This window comes from Echeneis naucrates, chromosome 17 (genome assembly GCF_900963305.1).
Source record: "Echeneis naucrates chromosome 17, fEcheNa1.1, whole genome shotgun sequence".
NCBI lineage: Eukaryota > Metazoa > Chordata > Actinopteri > Carangiformes > Echeneidae > Echeneis > Echeneis naucrates.
Genome location: NC_042527.1, coordinates 5,035,950 through 5,057,440, shown reverse-complemented (window position 1 = coordinate 5,057,440; position 21,491 = coordinate 5,035,950). Strand labels below are relative to the sequence as shown.

Here is a 21,491-nt window from a genome sequence, read left to right as displayed (position 1 = left end):
TCTATCACGTCTCCCACAGTTAGAAAGTTTCATTTGGCCTGCTGCTGGCTGTTCGGTTTCCCACGAACAGTGCAATAGTCAGGACCCAGTCCCATCTGTTATACTCAGATAGTCAGTGAACCACAGTCACCTTTATGTTTCCTCTCACGTCCACCACTCAGCAAAAGCCGCAAATGTTGTCCACGTCATTTATCACACTGGTGTCAAGGCGGTCGGCTCAGCAATAAAATGGCCAAATGGTCGACACTTTTCAAAATGCAAATATCCAATATCTAATTTATGGCTCTGAGACACATTTCTTATCAAAATATGTTTACCATGCTATTGTTACAAAATAATGAATTGTATTATCAAGCTGTTTCCTCGTTAGTTTTTTTTTTTTTTTTTCCTTTCCTTTCGTTATGAGCGTTACAGAAATAACATTGACAGAAGAAAAAGCATAGCTGTAGCCCATTCCAGTGAGCCAGGCTGAATAGAGGAACTCTGCTGAACACACCTGAACAGGACTTAGTCATTTCTGACATTAGTTGTAACTCCTGTGCTTTCTTTGTTGCCACATACAGAAAGACTTGCTGGACATGCAAAGAAGCGGTGAGGCCATACAATGGCAATCAGTCTTTATTACGGCACAATCAACCAGTGAGTGATAAAATAATGTTTCAGCTCTACTTTTGGTGGTGTCTTTGTCGCTTTGGTTTTTACTGGCTGTCCTGTCTGTTTTTCTTGTTTATTGAATCCTTTCTGATACTGATCCACACTGTTTGACCTCCTACACAATGCGAGGGGACATAATGTACTATTAAAGCCGATATCAGCAGAGCAAATAGCAGCTTCCCCTCTCTGACTTGCAGACCACTCAATATCTTACAGCAACTAGAATTCACTCGACACATATTGTACAAATTTAGCCAGCTCTAATCACTGTATTGCTTCACTGAACCCTTGCAGATGTTATATATTGCAGTATAATTTCCTGTGATGGTTGTGTTACTGTGGGTAAACTAAAATATCTCAATAGCTTTGGATTGAGCAGAAGTGTGGGGTTTTTTTCCAACCATTTGGGACCGATGGATTTAGGTCCACTGAATTTTTACCTTGCATCAGCAAGAAGTAATAATTTGTTTTTTTTTGGATTGGATAATTTGGATAATTTGTCATGAGATTTGGTAATATTTTATGAACTTTGTCTTCCACTAGCACTCCCACAAGGAAGACAATTTTAGTTTTGATCAAAATGGATTTATGATTTGTGGATAAATTGTTATGAAATCTGGTACACACATTCATACTTCTGTCTGTAGCAGTTGGGGTGGCCCTCTGGCTTTTTGACTTGTACCACTGTTTCAATTTTGTAATGACAAAATACCTACATGCGCTCAGCTTGATTTCAGGGCCTGGGGCCTTGCTGTGTGGACTATTCATGTTCTCCCTGTGCCCCTGGTTCGGTTTTCCTCCCACAGTCCAAATGCGCGTCACACCAAGACATGCATGTCTAGGTTAATTGGTGATTCTAAAATGCCCATAGGCGTGAGTGTGAGTGGTTGCTAGTCTCTGTAGTTCTGTATGTGTTGGCCCTGTAATGTGCTGGACCCTGCACTCAACGCGATTGGCTCAAGAGACCCTGACAGATAGGCAGCTGGCAATGAAATGAAATGAAAGACATGAAGACACAGTGTTCCCATCAGCCTCTGCAGTTTAGTGTAACTGTCAAATGCTCGCACATTAAACGCAAACCAACAAAGATGATCAACATTCAACATGATACCTACTAAACATCAACGCTTCATTGTCATTAGGAGCGTATTAGAATGCCTACATTTACATTTAGCTCAAAGTACTTATGACTCAGCCTCACAGAGCAACTGGCATATTTCTTGGAATGACAATGAATGAATGATACTTGAACTTCAATTTATTTCATTGATTTGATGCTGTAACACTCTTCTAATAAGACATGATCATTTTAGCTTGCCTGAGAGGAGAAGGCATGTTTAGATCTGTTTTGTAACTGCGAACAACAGCACTAATCACACATGACATCATTGTGATCTACTGCCAAACCAGAGTTGCTGGTCTATAATACGTTAGCTAATCATAGTCACTGACAATTGTGACACAGAGTGTGATGTTAAACACTTGATAATTCTGTTTTTGTGCAACAACATCCACACTTATGGTCTGACCCTCTTCTGAATATTTGGTGGATGTCTGTCAGATTTGAGCTTTGCCACAATTGAGTGTGGGCTAGAGTGCAATGGGATGAGAGGTCAGGAAGAGTTTACTCGATTGAATTTTTTCTCCGTCAGCTGACCACGTTAAAGGAACTGAAAGCAGCAGAGCTTTTGACAGTAAAGAGAGCTTGGCCTTGAGTCATTCCTGCCTTATTTAGGTCTTATTTCAGTGGTCACAAATACAACTCATGTGGTTGCTCTGTTACTGTGTGTTTGTAGATTTTAGGGTTAGGGAATGTATATGCTTAAATGTACATCCTTTTTTTTTTTTTTTGAATGAGGGTAGTTTATGTCATGATTGTTTCTTTTATGATGATGATGCAGTCCCCGTTATTTGATACAACGTCTCTAACCTACTGGTTTTATTGAGTCATCAAATTAAGACTCACCGTTTCAAAAAACTACTTATCATACTGCCCTCCACTGCCTCCACTCCCTTCCGGCGTTGGAAAAGTTGAAACCAAACATTGCGTAACAACATTTCTTCTTTCGGTGTTCCCTCTCTCCCAGCGTGCGTGTACTCCGTACGTACGTGCGCTTTTACGCAGCGCCCCTAAATGGGAACCGGTGGGAGTGGGGAACATGAGCGCAGGGAGGGGAGCGGGCGGGACGCTGGGCTGGGCTGTAGGAAAGGGGGTCAGGGGGGTGTGTCAGCTCAACTTAACCAAGAAGTTCATCCTAGTGCGGTCATACAAGCACTCAAGATCTGACAAGAAGGCAGTGAAGGGAAAAAAAGTTTCCAAAAGTTTTTATACTCGGAGATCGAATTAACTCAGGAAGACGCAAAGGTTTATTTCCGATCGAGAGAAGAATCAACACAAACAAACAGAAAGTAAGTCATTTCTACTGTAATTTTTTTTTTCTCCGTTTTGTTTCACAGGAGAAGTGAAGTCAAGTGTAAACATGAATCGTTCAGGACCTAACGGTTTCTTCTTTTACACAGGAGGAAGTCTGAGGTTTCTATTTGCGATGTGAACCTCTCTCTGCCTGACTTCAACACAGGGAGGTTCACATCTCAAACACAGAGACACATTTAACCAACACTAAAGTATATCAATATGCAACAATGTGAAAGAAAACCTTTTTTTTTTTTTTAATTGATGTTGCTTTTATATCTGAGTGAAGTTTTTGAATGAAAGAAATCTTGTTTTCCTATTAAATGCGCCAACAGTTTAATTAATCCCAGACCAACTAATTTGCCAAAGGAGGCCTATTCCTCCTCCCAAACTTCAAAATGTTGTTTTCATCTTTCAAGATTTTTTCCCCATGATCAGTAAGAACACACAGTGAGTTAGCTGAAGCATTTTCAAGCCTTCAGACTCCAGCAAACCAGCTGGAGTTGATCCCATAAGAAACCTTGAAGGATGTGCAGTGCAGAGGATTGAAACCATTTCTGTGTTTTTTCTTCTGCATATAACAGCGCTTTGGTTATTAGATATGGCTTTTTATGTTTTATTTTTGTTGTTGCTTTGTTAATGGAAATCCATCAATGCTCTAACACAGGACCGTAGTCATCAGGTAATCAAACTGATGTTGTTTGTGCACAGTGACTTGAATTTGAAGCGCTTATCTTGAGGGGCTGCTGGGCATACCAAGCATGCAAGCAACAAAAAAACCCAGACTGAAGAGAGGTGCAGAGCTGTTAGGGGGAGAGGGCACATGCAGCAATTTCAAGGCAGTGGCACATGGGGTCGTGATAGGCAGGGCAAGGAAAAGATGAAGAAGTAGCACTTCATTTCAAGCATGGCTGATGGCTGTATTATAAATCCATTTAGGTCTGTGCAGTAAAGTGTGAGGGAAGAGCAACGCTGCCAAAAAATTAGGCTTGTGGAATGGCTTTTCATGGTTTTAGGGGTTTGAGTGGGTGACTAATTGGCAAATTTTAGGCCCCCCAAGGTGCAATAGTGAGATAACTGAACTTTTTTAAAGCCTGTGGAGACACACTAACAACAACACAGCCTGAAAAGCTTTTGTTCAGTTAAAAAGACATATTTCCTGCTTTTTTTTTTTTTTGGCCCATTATGTTTTCTATTTCTTGTCACCACAAATTTTTAGTCAATTATTCGCAGTGACAGTGCAAAAAAAGACAACTTTCATTTAAATAATGGAATTAAATTACTTGCTTTTACACCAGAATGTGTTGAACTTTCTTTTGATTTGACTGCATTTTTTTTTCTCCCATATTTAGACAGCGTGTCTTTTGGGCTGTCTGAAAAACAGTGTGAAATTTGGAAGGAGTCATAGTTTCAATATACATAACCTTTTGCCTCTATTAGATTTGCCATGGCCATGTTCATGTTTTCGCCAAATATTTGAAGGATCTGGAAACAGCTGAGAGGATGGGAATGTTATTTAACTTGTTGATGAACTCGGGAAGTCACTGAATTGAAAAATCTGAAATCCATGTCACGCACACACATTGAAACAGAGCAAGCTTTGTGAAGACATGCTGCATTTCCTAGTCTCTTACTATAGTCTAAACTATCACAACTAAATTCATAATCCAAACCCTGTTAGGTCTGTAACTCAAAATTGTCCTTACAAACATAGAAGTGCAAGCCCAGACACACACACACACACACACACACACACACACACACACACACACACACACACAGACAGTGTTCTGACCTGAGAGTGTGGATAGACCACCCTATCACCTCTAACCTTAGCTATTGTCTTCTGCTTTTTTTTTTTTTTCTTTCTGCACAGCAGTGTCCTGTATGAGCATTAAATCCACAGTGCAGCTGCAGGGCTATCAGAGATTCTACCCCTCTGCTGGTCAAATGAACTTCCTTCCACCTGTGCAGCCTTAAAATGCTGCGTTATGTTGCACAGCCGAAGGTTTCAAAAAGACAGTGAGATTTGAAGAGTGATAAGTCGGTGTGAACAGACAGCACTGTGCCATTGTTGCAAATAGCAGCCATGGCTCAACCATCACTTCACTTCAGATTAAAAAAAAAAAAATCATAGTGGGGATTATCACAAGAACTTCAAGCAAAGATATATAGTTCGTTCTGTTTTGTCTCATGAATTTAAGTATATATAATATATAGAAGGACAGCACAGTGACATAATGGTTGGCGCTGTTGGCCCGCAATAAGAAGCTTGAAGGTCAGGGGCCTTTCTGTGCGTGTTAGGGTTAGTAGTTACTAAAGATATCCAAGGTCCAATGGAGACATTACAATTGCATCATTTGTTATATAGGAGAAACAGATATGAGTGATGATTAACATCATTAGAGAGAAAATGAGGATGATGTTGAGATTTTAGTTCTCTTTAAATTATGATCAACAAATTAGGATTTGTATAATTATAAAGCTGAGTACTTGTGATTATTGTTTGAATATTCAGGTATTTTAACAGTTGGAGAGTATGGAGAAGTCCTAGTCGCCGCAAGTGGGACATTTTAAAATACATTTCAGTAAAGAGGAATACAAATCGGCTTGTGTTTACCGACTTAAGAAACTACCAGTGTGAGCTTCCCCGATGCATCAAACCTGAAAAACAAAACAAAAACTTAGTGCTGCTGTCACATCCAGGGAGCATTTAACTGCATTATGTTTCAGCATTACAGGCTGGGAGTTAGCATTGATTAACTAGCTTGCTATAGTAACTGCTATTGGTTATGAAAGCAATGCCAGCTACTCTTTACTTCAATTTGAGGAGAAAAAAATATTTACGAATATTAAGACTTCCATCTCCCACCCTTATCAAAATAGAAGGGCGAGTTTGACAGCAGTATCTACAGAAACTACAGGGAGGGGTGCGGGGCTTCGTGAAGGGTGTTTGTAAAAATGAGAAAAACAGCCCCATAAACGAAACAGCTCATATATGTGTTTACTTAACAATGCTGCCTTTCTCCTGACGACATGCATTACTGCAGCGCATTACATTTAATGAGCCAACACCGATGGCACTTTAATGTTTGGGTAATATGGATTTATTTTCCTGTGATCGCACTGCCACAGCCTTGGGTCACATTTATGTTGAGATGGATACTTTGCAGATGGTATCAAGGAAGCGGGGAAGATCTGCATGTGAGAGAGAAAGGCCTCCTACTTTTGCCTCGCAAAGGTTTCTGATATTTGGCGCAGGATGTCTGACTCCGAGTTCAGAAGCCCGGGCTTATCTTTAATGTCTCGCTGGATATAATTGTGCTGTGATTGTTGTTGTACTGAGGGAGGGAGGGAGGGAACATGAGAGTGTGATAAATGTTCATGGGTGCTACGGTACTGCGTTGTATCTACACCCACATGGACGGAGACATGCACGGAAACTATACTCAGCAGCTACGGTTAAGCAGATGGGATCCAGCTGTTTGCAGGAGGGATGTTGGATGGTTCAGGGAACATAGCTGGCAAGAGCGAAAGGCTAAATACCCCAGGTTATTTTGAGAAAGTGCAATGACTGAGTAGAGTGCGTGTCTGGAATCTGGTAATTGTGGGAAAAAAAATAAAAGAGAAAGTATCGTGAGTGTTTCATGATGGGTAGATGAAACAACTAATGTTGCTTTACCAAACAAAGCCTCGGTTGGATGAACTTTGTTTTTATGCCCTGTGTCTACAATGACCTCTACAATGTTTTACTCATCTATTTGTTTATTGCTACTTTCTGTAATACTGAGCTGTTGAACTTTTCTCACCTTAAGTTATTGCAGATCGGTTAGTTTTTTATTTGAATGTCTGATCTTTCTGTTTTCCTGCCAATATACATAGTTGATAATAATTACATTTCGTTTGTTGTTTGCTCCAAATATGTATATAGGAATCAATAGCAACAGCCAAAAAAATATCAGTGGATGGTTCAAAGAGCCAGTTACTCGGCAATGATCCAATTTTTTTGATGACAGTGTGAAAGCTTTTTACATCAGGGTCTATTCAGAGATGAACATTTTAAAACCTGGTAATATTCTTCACACTGTTTGGTTATTAGAGTTTAAACTTATGAACTCATGGCATGATTCAAATGTTTTCTCTGTAATTAAACAAAGGCTTCACTTATAGAATGACATCAGCGGCTGAAATAGCAATTTTTTTGACCCCTCAACAGCATGCCAAGTGAGCGGATGACAGTGAGAGGCACGTCGGAGATAGGGCGTTTCCCTGGAGCATCTCCGCCTACAAGGGTAGAGCTGACCATTCAGAAAGAGGAGGTAAAGAAACAGGAAGAGGGAGGCTGCCGTCAATGGTTCAAGAAGATGTGTCCGTGCTGCTGTAAGCGCCAGAACAGCATCTCCTATGATGTCACAGACAAGATTGAGGTGGTCAAACCCGGGGCGCCTGACCCCACACCAGAACCTGAGAAGCGAAAGTCAGAAAATGGGGAAGCAAAAGAAATGGAAGGTAAATTGTGCTATGAAGGTTAAATTAAATTCTGCGGACAATCCTCAGATACAGACAGATACTTAAATCTGATGTTAAAATTCCCCCCTCAGAACTAAAGTTCTCAGTTCAATCAGTGGACCTGCTGAGTTCCAAGACAGGTCAGAACAGACGGGAGCACCACACCGACCTGTATCACGGAGATGAGCTGATCATCCGCAGAGGACAGACCTTCCAGATGGAGCTTGAGCTCAACAGGCCCTTCAGTGCTGACACCGACAAGCTGCATCTGGACCTGAAAACAGGTATGACACCAACAGAATGACAGTCCATGTCATCATACTTACATCATACCGTATTGAGGGTTTAGCAAAACATTCAAGCAAAAACCTGCAAAGTTTGGGGCAATGACTGGCTAGCGCACAAAAAGTACTTGGGCTGTCCATCATTCAGAAACAAAGCCAGTGTTGCAGTGGCACCAAAAACAGAGTGAAACAAAAGAGAGAATTTACCAAATAGGTGAAGAGAGCAAACCAGCATCTCAACATTACAGGTTCATACATATCAAGGCATCAGCACAGAAAGTATGGGTGAAGTTTTAAAAACGCTTCATCCTACAGTTCCCATAATGTAACTTTAGACATGCCATCTCAGAGAAACTAATTTCAGCCTCCAATACAAATAATACAGCTGGTCATATTGTTGCTGCTAATGGGCAGGGGTGCCCTTGCACAGTGGGTTTTTTACTTTTGTTTTTCTTCATGCTGCTGCAGACATACAACCCCCCACCCACAAAGAAAAGTGTTGGTCCACTTAACACTAGAAGAGAGTAATCAATGGTCTGTCTCACTCTTCAAAAAAAGGGAGAGTTATTGGGAAATGTTGTATGATTTGTCACTATTGGGGAGCAGCTATCAATATGAGTTTTAACAACCAATATTTTTTTCGAAAATGTTCTCTATGATATTGTCTTTTCTCAGACTAAAGAAAGTCTCAGGAGGTCTGAGAAAATTCTCGATATAGCAAATATTAACAGATGGATGGTTGAAATGATTAAAAAGTAACACAAATTAGAAATAACTAACTGTATTTCATTATGAACAAAACCGAAATCTCTTCATTTATATGCCGGTAGCACTGAATCATAACATCCATTATCTCAAGGCGAAGACCTTCCATTATTACAAAAAGCAAGCGCCAACAGTTTCTACAGGGAGCCGCACCTGGGAAAGCTGCCACCGAAACGCGCTGAAATAAATTAAATAGATGGTTCAGTCAGCACTGAATTAAGGTCAGAAAGGTTGTGACGTGGCGGCAAGTAAAGAACTCAACCTTAAAATCAACATTTGTGCACAATTTATATACTGAAAAACAACAAGATAGTTTGTGACTTTGAAATACAACTATATAAACATATACATGTTTCAGTGGGGCAACTTTCCCACCTGAATCTTTCAAATGAAACTGAGGAGGTATTTAAGCAGCTGCGGCAGTAAGATAAACATGACGTTTTCTGTTGCATAAATACCAACTTGACCAGACTGATCATTAATTCAGTCTCAGACAATTTTATTTTATGTTTGAACAGCTTGAACTCTCCACCAATTCTAATACAGACATTAGGAACATAATGGGAGTCAATGAGAGGCATGTGACGGGGGATTTCCCTCCGCAGAATAAACAGTCTTTGATGGCTTTTACAAATGAAAAAAATATTGCAGTGACCCTTTAAGCAGCAGTAACCACAAACCCCTGTGAAACAGCGGAGGAGTAAACCGCTGCCCCAGAACAGAGCCTGGGAAATGCGGTCAGGGCGCAATGCTTAGCTAGTACATCAGAAGTCTCCCTGCAGTTGAGTCACGACAGCACCACAAGTTTTGGATTCCACCTATCAGCCCGGTGCTAACAGTTTCCAGACCTCAGGAATCCAGACACCTCCCTCTGGTATTTACAGGCCTCGCACTGCAACGATCCACTGCACGCTCGGGAATAAATGGCCATTACATCAACACAGAGAAGTGATTTTCTGTCACCTGCTGCTTCGATAGTTACATACCAGGAGGGGAGGAGAAAAACCATCAGCACACGCAGAGAACCGTCCTCAGACTCGCATTGCCATTCCTTTTACTATTGCATTTGAAGTGAAAAGTGCATCGTTTTTGAAGCTCCTCTTTTATTTGGCTTCGGCACTACATAAAGAACCCGGGTCTATTTTCAATAAAGGTGATGCTGTTCAAGAAAAGGGACACTGTTTTCCATTGATTTCCATTGGAAAAAGCACTCATAGGTGAGAGAGGAAGGGACGGGGGACTCTGGCAGTGGCCAGCCAGGGAACAAAGGCTTCTTGGTAATCTTCATAATCGCTTCAGCAAATATCAGCTAAAGACCAGCAGGGTGCTGCAAAGCAAAGCACTCACAGGAAAGCATCCAGTAGTTACTGGGAGGGGATTAACGTAAACACATCCGTTTTCGTTTTTTCTTCTGGTGGACAGTGTGTCACTTTGCTGGAATTATTTTGCAGTTGGACATCATGTCATGAGAAGAAAGAACATCAAAGTTAAATCAGTATGAAATGGGCCAGACTCTCTGCAGGGATGTGTGTGTGAATGCATGTGTAAAATGTTGTTTACTCAGAGAAGTCATTCCCAGATGGGATATGCACCACTAGCATTGTGTCTTCTGTTGTGAGAACAAGTAAACACGAGTCAAAAATATTTTGACAATAAAGCCATAGTTTACTTCTAACTTCTAAATTCATGTAATTTTAGCATCAGCAGAGGATCACAAATAAAGAGGTTAGAATTTTCACACACACATAACGCAAAGTGTCATTCAAAGACACTTTTGACTGGACTGTACCCTTTCCATACACTTGCTCAGTGTTTTCCTCTCACACATTTTTGTCTTTTTACTGCCATCAAAAGGTTCATTACTTCCTTACGCTATAATCAGTTGTTTGAACGCCGATCATTGGATGAATGGATGCTTTTCATATTTTAATTGTTTTACCTATTCTCAGCAAGTCACTTGCATGCAGCAATCCAAACAGTTTTAAAATTCATAGCAGCGAGGAAGCCATTAGTTTATCTCAACGACTGGAAGCAGGGGAAAGCAGCAACATGTAACACATTAGTAATAAACCGCAGAGGCGCTGGAAAGCAATCAGTTAAACTGAGTCAGACTACAGGGGCAGCTGTTTTCACCTGATGTTAGTCTTATTCCATATTCAACTGATAGATACATTTTGGTAAGAAAAACTATTTATTGATGTTGAAATTCTGCACATTACTGCAATATGCAGCTTATTATACAGCATCCACCTAAATGCACAACATGAAGTACATTTCAATACATGTCCATGAACCTTTTTTTGTAGTGTTGTTTCTTCTGTAATGTTGCACTCTGCCACAACATGACTCAAACCTTTACCTGTCTGCTGTAGGACCCCTGCCCATGGTATCCAAAGGCACGCACGTCATCATTCCCCTGGTCGAGCACTTGGAGGATGAACGCTGGGAGGCCAAGATTGTGAAGCAGACTGGCAACAATATCAGGCTCTCCATCAACTCGCCAGCCAGCGCTGTGATCGGCCTGTACGGGCTCAGCGTGACTACTTCCTCACTGAAGGGCGAGGCTACAGCGACTCACAACTCCAGCAAGAACATTGTCATGCTCTTCAACCCTTGGTGCGAAGGTGAGAGAGTTTACGTGAGCTGAGACCAGGAATGTGGAGAGGAGGCATAAAAAAAGAAATGAGTAATGGGTGATAAGAGGAGAAAGTGCTCCATTGTGGGAGTTGTGTAACTCGACTGGGTATGATTTACGAGTAGTTGGCACACTTAGTTGTGCTAAGCATTAAACTGAAACATATTGTGGGTGAAATCAAACACACCTGTAGCAGCTTCATGTCTAAAATAGTAGCACAGACAAATTAGACTTATAACCCCTTTGTGTATTTCAAACACTTTATATGGTTTAATCATCACCACATTATTATTTTCAAAATAGATTAGCAAGATCCATCTTACTGTTTTAATCAAGCATACTAATATTGGTTTTTATATTGTGGACACTTTAGGGCAGCAAAAACAAGCTTAATGACTAATTTGTTAGCGAATGACAGTCTTGTTGTACGTGCATGCATACAAGCAAATGTTTCTCTCAACCTGAACATGAGCCCAATAATCACAATAATAAAAATCGGATGGCAATGCAACAAATGTCCACAAGCATAAAATCTCAATATAATAGGCTGCAGAACTGCAGAGAAGAGATGGCTGGCCTGTGCTGTGGCAGAGCTCAGGGAGGGAAGAACGAGGGTCGTTTCCTTGTGCAAACAAGAACTATAGACAACACCCTTTCTGTTCCGCTGCATGAAAACTCCTACACTTCTCACACTGCTTGTTCCAAAACATCAATGGCAAACTACACAAATGACACATTTTTTATTATTCTTTCATTTGGTGCCACTGGCCAGAAGATGCAAGCGATTGATACCATAGAAATGAAATCTGCTTGCATTCATACTGGAGTTAACGTAATTACCATTTTGTTCCCAAGTCAATTAATTGGAATGGAAATCTAAGAGCTGCGAGATGGCATTTTTCTGAAAACTCTGACTTGGCAGTAAAATGCACAGATGTGTTGCCAACGTCTGGCAAAGCTCGGTGGATGTAGGAATTCAATAGATGTCAATCACATGTCCATCTCTTAAGTAAAACCACCATTGCAAACATTTTTCTCAGCAGGTAGTTCACTGGTCTTGTGGGTTTTTGCGTCTTTGTGTTTCCTTTTTTTTTTTTTGCTGTCTATTGATTATGCTTCTTCAGACTGAGGCGCAGTAGCCTTAGAGGATGCAGCTGCCATCTTTGAATGTCTGATGTGTTGATGCAGCTTATGTTTCCAGTTGGCTGGCTGGAGAGCTGTCGTTTCCAGGCTTAAAATAGTCTTTATATTTTTGGAAACTTTGTAATTAGCGTAACGCTTATCCAAGAGTAAAGTGATGATCCTTTTACAGATCTATCTAAAATCACTGGTCTTTTTCACTGAAAACATAGCTGACTAGTCTAAAGATAAGGCTGATTGGTGTATTAAGACTAAAGGGATTTTTGAACATCCTAACAATCAGCTGACAGATACAGTTAAAATGCAGCCAGCAACACCTTACTAATATGTGTTGTCATGTCATGTCAAATGAACAGAGGTCAGTCTTAGTCACAGTTAGTATTTACTTGTAGAAACATTAGGAAATTACATCTATTGTTCATTCTCCAGACTTCCTTCAAGTTTGCTGAGAACAACAAACTATGCACACAGTATATTTGACAAAAGGTGTTTTATTTTTATTTTATTAATTTTTTTTGCAACACAGCAAAAGAAAACAAAAAAAAAACAACAAAAAAAAAACACTATGGACCTGGATTTGATTAAAAGACAGTCTTTCATTGTGAGGTTGTTATTGTTGGCGGCTGGCCCAATCTCCTCTTTGCTCTTTCAATCTCTTACTCCCCAAAACCAATCTCTCACTCATCCTCATAAAAGTCAAAATCCTACATTTACTGTATAAGACGCTGTGGGGCAAACTCAAAGTAATCCTGCAGCTGGTGACAACTGTTCCTCACCCTCGTGTGTATTGCCTCCATGTGCATTTCCTGCCTTTATATGCTTTTCCCACCCAGTCTTGTTCCCCGCTCGCCGTCTGCTGCCCTGACACTCCCTCTGTGGCTTGACTGCTCTGCTCTCTGACCTCCTCCTCCATGTCTTTCTTCATCCTGTGTTTTGTCATACATTCCACAAATAATCGCTTATATGTGAAAAACACAATTATCAGCTGCCAGATACTGTCCACCTCACCTCCTCCTTCTTTCTACTGTAATATCTGAAGACTTTTCCGCTCCACTCCCTGCTCCCCCCTCCAAGCATAACTTCCCCTCTTTCTCTCGGGCATCCCTCAGGACTTTGCCAAACCCCTTCAGTGCACTTCATTTTTCCTTGTCCATCTTGAGCTCTCTGCAGCCTTTTTCATGGTTTTTTCTTGTTCATGTTATTTTTTCCCCCACCTAACACTAACTGCTGAGCGAACAGCAAGAGAGAAAGCTGCAGGGACGCACGCCCAAGTCTTTGCTGCTGATGTCACTCAGAGCAGATGATTTCCCATACATGAGTGTGGGCCCCACTACAAGGTCCATGGAGTCATTATGTTTCTTCGCCGTTTCCCGGCCTTGGAGACTCTTTTACATCATTTGTGAAAAGAAATCACATTCCTCAAGGGTTTAGTCACTTGGTGAACAAGCCATTAAATCTGGGTCATTTCACGGACGAGAATTAGGCAAAATGTCTGACTCGAGTCTCAGAGTTCTGCAGAAAAAAGGTTTATTCATATATTCCTGTGGCTGGTTTGATCTCAAGGATAATTATGTCTATGTATTGTATTGTTCTGTTAGTATTTTGCTGATAAATGATCATACAGTCAGTTAGACTAATTGCGTGATGTGTTTCCAGAGGACACAGTATTCATGGATGACGAGGATGAGAGGAATGAATATGTGCTGAATGACACTGGGAGGATTTACTATGGCACAGAGAAGCAAATTGGTGCCCGCACATGGAACTTTGGCCAGGTATGCGCTATCAAGACACTCAAAAGCCCATCTGCTCCTCTTGAGAATATAAACAGTTCTCAAAAATATGCATATAGTAAAAATATATGGTATACTATATCCAGTGAAGCTTTACTATACGGCTCACAGGATTATATCGTTTCAGTTCTTTTTGTGGAATAAGACGACAGTTAGAAAACCATAGAATAAAAGTAGAGGTTTGCTTCAAAAGCATATTTTTTAACTGTACTACAAAACAAAACATGCAATGCCCACAGCTGACTGAAAACCTTCATTTCACTTGCTTCGCAATGAAAATCTTCTCTGTTATTAAACAGCTTTTGTAAATCCTCATGGAGAGCTTCTTTGTGTCTCAGTAGATTAATGATTCTTCTGCTATTGACAAATTCACCGTCATATGTCCTCCAGGACATCACCTTCTTCCTGTTTTGTCACACAGACTAATCTTCAAATGCACAGACTGAAAAGCAGAATCATATTATTCATAGTTTAAAGCAGTACTGTTGCTTAAATGTTTTTAAGTGTTGAAATGTATATAATATGTATCATTTTCTCACGATATGACCTATCCCCATTTGAATGAACGTTATGTTGATGTTAATAATTTGCGTGCTTTCACTGTAGTTTCATGAAGGAATCTTGGACGCGTGTTTGTTCATCCTGGAGAAGAGTGACATGCCTCCATCTGGACGAGGGGATCCTGTCAACGTAGTTAGAGTTATTTCTGCCATGGTAAAGCATCAATACACATACAACACATACATGTACAAATAAGCATTATTTCAATATCAACATCCTACTATGAGTGCCTGGCCCGTTGTAATAATTTTTGAAATAGTGAGCTCTTTAGCACTCATATTTTATATATGTATATGAGAAAGAAAGCATTCTGTTCACCATTATCAGGAAGAAAACTCACGTGATAATATACTTTAGTTGCCGGAGGTAAAGCTGCATGTGTGATACGCGAAAAGCTCTGAAGACAGCAAGTCTAAAAATTTGCAAACCAAAAAAATTTATTGGCCCAAAGAAGACTGATATTTATCTTTGGTTGAGGTTACCAGTCTGAGGCTACATTCGCTGTTTCTGGCATTACACAGTCAAATGTTAGATCTGGCTTGTATTGTTGGTAATGAAGGGTCCAGGACTTGAAGAGGAAGAAAAATTTGTTGAATGTGTGAAGAATGTGTTTTATTGAATGATCCGTAAGTGAGTGAATGGTGCATTGGTTACCTCCAAGACAACCGTATTTCCATTATAAATAAATATAATTTAAGTGTCTTTAAGTTTAGCTCCAGCCTCAATCATCACTCGGCTGTCATTGACTGTACTCCCATCCTCTTTCAGATAAACGCGCAGGACGACTTTGGGGTTCTGATTGGGAACTGGTCCGGAGATTACTCTGATGGAGTCTCTCCCGCTGCGTGGAGCAGCAGTGTGGAGATTCTGAAGAAATACCACTCTACCAACGGCACGCCTGTGTCATATGGACAGTGCTGGGTCTTTTCTGGAGTCACTACATCAGGTAAGTGTGGGAAAATTAAAAGAGTGCATGACCCACGAACACCAGGCTACAAGGTCATTGGTGATGGCACCGGTTCGGTTCCAGCAGGAGCTATTCACTGCTGGTCATTCCCCTCTCTCCCTCTCTTTCTCTCATTTTGTGCCTCTCTTCAAACTGTCCAATCCAGAAAGGGGAAAAAAAAAAAGGACAGCATGTGATGTTGTGTTTAAGGAGACACACTTAAGCTTGATGGGTGACGGAAAGCAATAGGCATGTGAAAAGGCTCCGTGAGCGTGTGTGCATAACTAGTGCCACAAAGAACACTTCCCAGTATTCATATGAATTTAATTAACAATCTGCAAGTGATCATGTCTCAGACGCCCTGTCTTTTAGGCCCTTTCCATCAGCTCTCACTGCTCTGAAACAGAGCATTTCATTCATACAGGGTGCCTCACATGTCGGCTCACTGACCTCAGCGCATAGCATTGCTTCTGATGGCAACGTATAGGTCAGTCACACCCTAAATACTTTGCATTGACGTTCCTGCAATACCTTCTATTTTTGCCACAGAAAGAGCCGCATGTGTTGCCTTCATTCATCCTGTTTAGCTCCAAATAACCTGGGGAGGTGTGTGTGCTCACATCCTTTATCAGCCGAAGCCATAAATCAAATTATACCAGAAAACCAGAAATTCACTGTGAATTTGTCTGCTTGTTTCCAGTGTTGCGGTGCCTTGGGATACCTGCCCGCAGTGTGACCAACTTCCAGTCTGCACATGATACTGACGTGTCCCTCACCACAGATGTGTATTTTGATGCCAACATGGAGCCAATTGACTACCTCAATAGTGACTCTGTCTGGTAAGATTTGTAACTTGACATGACACCCTGCTAGGAAAATAGCTTGCTGCAAAATCCATCCATTAGGAATGCACCATATATTTAGATCACAAAGCAAGCAATCCCCTCATCTGAAACCCCATCAATTATCTACAACTCCTCTGGGACTGCAGATGCTCAATTGATTGTTATCTATCTGCTATCTACGTGTGTCCTTTGAATGACATGTGCTTTTTTTTTTTTTTTTTGCTCTTGACCACTTATTGATAAATACAAAGCAAAGGTGCATTAGGCAATTGCTGCTAAATAGCAAAATGAAGCTGGATTCTCTGGTTTCTGCTTAAAAAAAAAATAAATCCAGACTTGTGCACCCACTTGTTCTCTGCTTGCACGCTTTTAATGTGCTATTTGATATGCCTTTCCTGCTAAGAGTTAATCTGTTAAACATGAAACTAATCATTTGATCAGTGGCTTAGCTCAAAGAAAGAGCATGGTGGCCCTGAGTCAACCCGCAAATCCATCCAACGCAAATCCAAATAGACAAAACAAAAATTGAGAAATGATCTCCATTCCATTTGACTGCATATGCCTTATATGCAAATATTTCACAGCACAACCAAGTACACAAAGACCCTACAAATACTCACAAATTACAGTGGAAGTTTCCACGTGGCAGAAAAAGGTTTTGTGCTTGCATCGATGTAATGTAATCTGTGTATCATGATACATCCATGCACGTCCATATCTATTTGCATTTGCATTTTCCTATGTAACAATGCACTGAGCTCTCAGGGCCACCCTTCCAGAGACTGAATGTATTCGACTGTCTCTGCAAAAGAAGTATCTCTTATTTATATTGAATGGACAGAGATGAGATCCTTTCATCCAATTCAGAAACTCAGCAGATTTCCCCAAATATCAAGCTATCTTTAAAAGCGGCCGCAAATTTAAATCTCTCAATCTCTTCTGCCTAAAGGAATTTTCATGTATGGAACGACTGCTGGATGGCCAGACCAGACCTGCCTCCTGGTAATGGAGGCTGGCAGGCTGTTGACTCTACTCCTCAGGAAACAAGCCAGGGCACTTTCCGCTGTGGCCCCGCCTCAGTCAGTGCTATCCGCTCTGGCCAAGTCTACCTCAAACACGACACGCCTTTTGTCTTTGCTGAGGTGAGTTATAATTGGCAAGGGAGCAGCGGTCTTTGTGATTTACTTCCACTGTAAGGCTCATTTTGATGGTTTGCTAAGATGAGAGGAAGACAGTCGAACTAAATTACTGGTATTGAGGGCTGAAGAAATCTGTCGAGCTGAAACAACTACGAAAGAAGTAAAATGTGAATTCTTAAGATTTAATAGATACAATTTAAAGCTTCTCAGCAGACACCTTTACCAGTGCCATCCCGATTCTCACCAGACCAAGAAAAACAACTCACCTGTTTTATGCTCAAGATAATTAATAAAAATAAAATTAATTCATTTTTCCAAGAGTGAAAAAAAATGAATGAAAGTGACAGAGGGTGTGGTCCAACTACATTATCTCTATGGCTGGCAAGCATCTTCACGCTTTTTTTGTTTGTTTGTTTGTTTTGTCAGGTCAACAGTGATAAGATCTACTGGCAAAAGAACCTGGATGGTACTTTCAGCCAGATCTACAGTGAGAAGAAAGCTGTTGGTCACAACATTAGCACTAAAGCAGTGGGCTCTGATGAGCGGGCAGACATCACACACCTGTACAAACACCAAGAAGGTAATGGCCGACGCATTTTAATCGGCTAATTTCAGCCCTACCTTACATTGATGTGTTAACACCGCGCTTGGATGATATTAAAATATGAGCATCATGCTTGGAAGAGTCATATCTCTTGCATCCTCCCATAAATCCTGACATCTCAGAATGAGATGCGCTAACCCTCTCTTCCCTTTTCACTCCCAGGTTCAGAGGAGGAGCGCATCGCTGTGGAGACTGCTAGTCGCTATGGCAGCAAGCCAGATGTCTACTCCGTGCCCATGGCAGAGGACGTGAGTGTGGAGGTGAAGATGGAGGGCGAAGGACCCAGGATGGGTGTTGATGCCAAGCTGAGCATCTTGGTGAAGAACCAGAGCCCGCATCCTCGTCAGACCACGCTGCACAGCCAGGTTGCTGTCATGTACTACACCGGTGTGCTGAAGGGAACCATCAAAAAAGAAGAGATTCCTGTGGAGCTTCTGCCCAATGAAGGTTGGCTTTCCACCAGGGGATGAAACCACTATCTTCAATATTTTTGCGATAGCAGTGGATGAAATGATGAGATGAATTACGCTCTTATTATTTGGCATCCATTTGATGTGTTGCCATAGAAACTTTACAGGTTGCATTTGATGCTCACTTGCAGAGGCCTCAACAGTAGATAACTTTGATAAACTAAAGGTCATCCTAGATCAACAAACAAAATTCTTGATTTCCCACAATTGCGCAAGGGCGTGATGTAATTAACTGTTTATTTGCAATAGGAAGATTATGTTACTTCTTGTGGCATACTGTCATCTGGCATTAATGCAATTTATTGCACAGGAATAACTGAGGAAATGTTGCTTCTTCCAAATGCCACCGAAATCAAAATTGGATGGAAGCCCAAATTGAAATTTTGTGTTTTAGTCAAATTGAATTGTTAGCTAATACGCTCGCAATTCATAAGGAAGTAAAACTTTCTTCGTAAAAAATTGTGAATAACTCAATTTCTCTCCACGCAGAAAAGAGCATTGAGTGGGTGCTGCCCTACCAGCAGTACCAAAACCAATTGGTGGATCAGGCAGCCCTGATGCTGACCCTGTCAGGAAGAGTCAGTGAGACCAAGCAGGTGCTAGCCAACCAGACCACCTTTAGGCTCCGCACACCTGACCTGATCATCACAGTAGGTTTTTGGTTCTGTCATTATTATCAAAGCCTCAACAGCACTGTTGATAAAGCTTCATTTCTGATTGTTGGGGTTAAACAATAAGATCTTGTTCTGACATTATGTAATTTACATTTTGCAGCCTTTGGGTGAAGCTGTTGTCGGTAAGGAGATGGCTGCGAAGATCACCTTTACCAACCCCCTGCCACGTATGCTAAAAAATGTAGTGTTCAGAGTGGAGGGCTTGGGGCTACAAAAGGGGCATCAAGTGTTTGTAGGGTAAGAATCTGACACGGCCCTGTCACCCACACAAACAAATCCCCCTACTGCTCTCCTCAACACTAACATATCTCTGCTCTTTGTTCCTCTCAGTGATGTTGGTGGTCACTCCACAGTGACTTTGACAGAGCACTTCATCCCCTCCCAGCCCGGACCCAGGAAGCTGGTGGCATCTCTAGACTGTAAACAGCTCACACAAGTGCATGGAGTGGCTGATGTTGTCGTGCTTGAACAATGAGGAGGTGCTTTGCTGACATCACTTTTTGCTCATGAAATATGAACTAAAAGAGTCCTTCCTTTTATATTAAGCCAACTTGTTTATTTTATACAGCAAAATTTGTATTATATATTTTAAAAACTACGTGTAGACTTCTAACAATTATAACATTATCAGTATTAATGTTTTTTTGTTTGTTTTTTTTTACGTTGAGAATGTATAAATACACACTTGTGCCTTGCTTTTGCAATGTTCAATCTGTGGTGAAGAAGAATGCAGACGTGTTTAAAAGCATGAAAATTGATTGCTTAAATTAACGCGCATTCATATTTTAAACTTAACTGTCATATTACAGTGACTGTTCTAGGTTTGAAGACACTGAACAAATTATGTGAAGGTGCAATCAAGTCATCAGCATTTTGTGATGATGAAATTTCTGTTCATTCATATAGCTTGGTGAAAAAAACTCAATGTTTTCAGTAGCTTTAATGATGGTAGGATCCTATGAAATGTTTTTTCAAGGAAATGATACGGAAATTGGGTCTCACCTTCCGCAAAGGGCTGCTGGAACTTTCCATGTTTTTTTTTTACTGTTACATTTCACATACAATTTTGTAATCCAAAATTTGATGTTGGATACTCTTTCACAAAGTCTGTAAGGACATGGCTAAAATGTTATTTCAATCATCCAATGAGATGAAAATTCATATTGCCTCCATTACTTTTCCAGATAATGGAGGCAACACAGCTTAGATCTCATGAGCTTTTCCATTTGCAGAATTCAGACCTAAATTCTCCTTGTGGTTGAACTTTGCCTGACTCTTTTGTGTGTATTTCTCCTTTGTGTGTGACTAATTACCTTGACATCAGTTTCCCTGTGCTTTTCATTTTATCTGCAAAAGTGGACTTGCCTGTGTTGTCAGTGAAGCAAAACATTTCATAAGAGAGACTACATTGGTTGTAATTCACCTTAGCTTAACATCTTTCATTCTACGTAACCTCAGCACTCAAAGTATAATGTGAAGTAACTATTTTGATAACATTATTCTATTTATCTACGATATCTACCTGGACCTTCTTTTTGTAATGTCTGTGTTATATTTGTTAATAAAAGTTTAAATGAGGTGATGTTTGAAGAGTTATTCTGTGCGCAAGCTTGTAAAAGTTGCAGGAGTGATAAGGTGGAACTATGTAATTCAGAGATCTGGCAAGGGAGAAAGCAAGTGTCAGCATGTAATTTTTCCTCTCAGCGACTATTAATTTGCTGTACTCATATGAGAAAAAAATCATGTGTGTCGACTGTACAACATGAGGACTATGAAATACCTCTGCAACAGTTCATCTGTCATTCTGTGGTCAACAAAGCCTCAAGACAGACTATATTGATTACACAAGCGCCGCTATATTCTTTTGTTTCGCTTCTGCTCTTTTACTGCTGAGTGTTGAGCATTTCAACCTCCTGACAGTATATTGGCTGCACTCTTTTAAGATGAGCTAAAGCTTGTCTTTCAGGGCAGGAATGTAGATGAGCATGTTTTCTTGTGTACTTTCGCGTCGTTGCACTTGCTATTACAAATTATGTTGCTCCACCATGTTAAATATGGA

At 40.7% G+C, this 21,491-nt stretch overlaps 1 protein-coding gene across 1 annotated transcript; it reads left to right on the top strand.

Moving 5' to 3' along the window:
* Window positions 1–2,915: 2,915 nt before the first annotated feature.
* Window positions 2,916–21,010, top strand: tgm1l1 (transglutaminase 1 like 1). The gene is made up of 14 exons (XM_029524656.1): window positions 2,916–3,063; window positions 7,284–7,576; window positions 7,669–7,860; window positions 10,998–11,249; window positions 14,057–14,175; window positions 14,800–14,907; window positions 15,523–15,700; window positions 16,401–16,539; window positions 17,495–17,687; window positions 18,111–18,264; window positions 18,451–18,735; window positions 19,248–19,408; window positions 19,533–19,669; window positions 19,763–21,010. The coding sequence occupies exons 2-14, from the start codon at window positions 7,285–7,287 to the stop codon at window positions 19,905–19,907; spliced, it is 2,355 nt and encodes a 784-aa protein (XP_029380516.1). The 5' UTR covers window positions 2,916–3,063; window position 7,284; the 3' UTR covers window positions 19,908–21,010.
* Window positions 21,011–21,491: the final 481 nt, after the last annotated feature.

What these genes read in the sequence shown, in the direction of transcription:
- tgm1l1 (XM_029524656.1), top strand. Translation starts at nt 7,285, where the DNA reads ATGCCAAGTGAGCGGATGACAGTGAGAGGCACGTCGGAGATAGGGCGT. An exon ending in GCATCTGGACCTGAAAACAG is followed by an intron (nt 7,861 to 10,997) that starts GTATGACACCAA and finishes TGTCTGCTGTAG; the next exon opens with GACCCCTGCCCATGGTATCC. An exon ending in TTAGAGTTATTTCTGCCATG is followed by an intron (nt 14,908 to 15,522) that starts GTAAAGCATCAA and finishes ATCCTCTTTCAG; the next exon opens with ATAAACGCGCAGGACGACTT.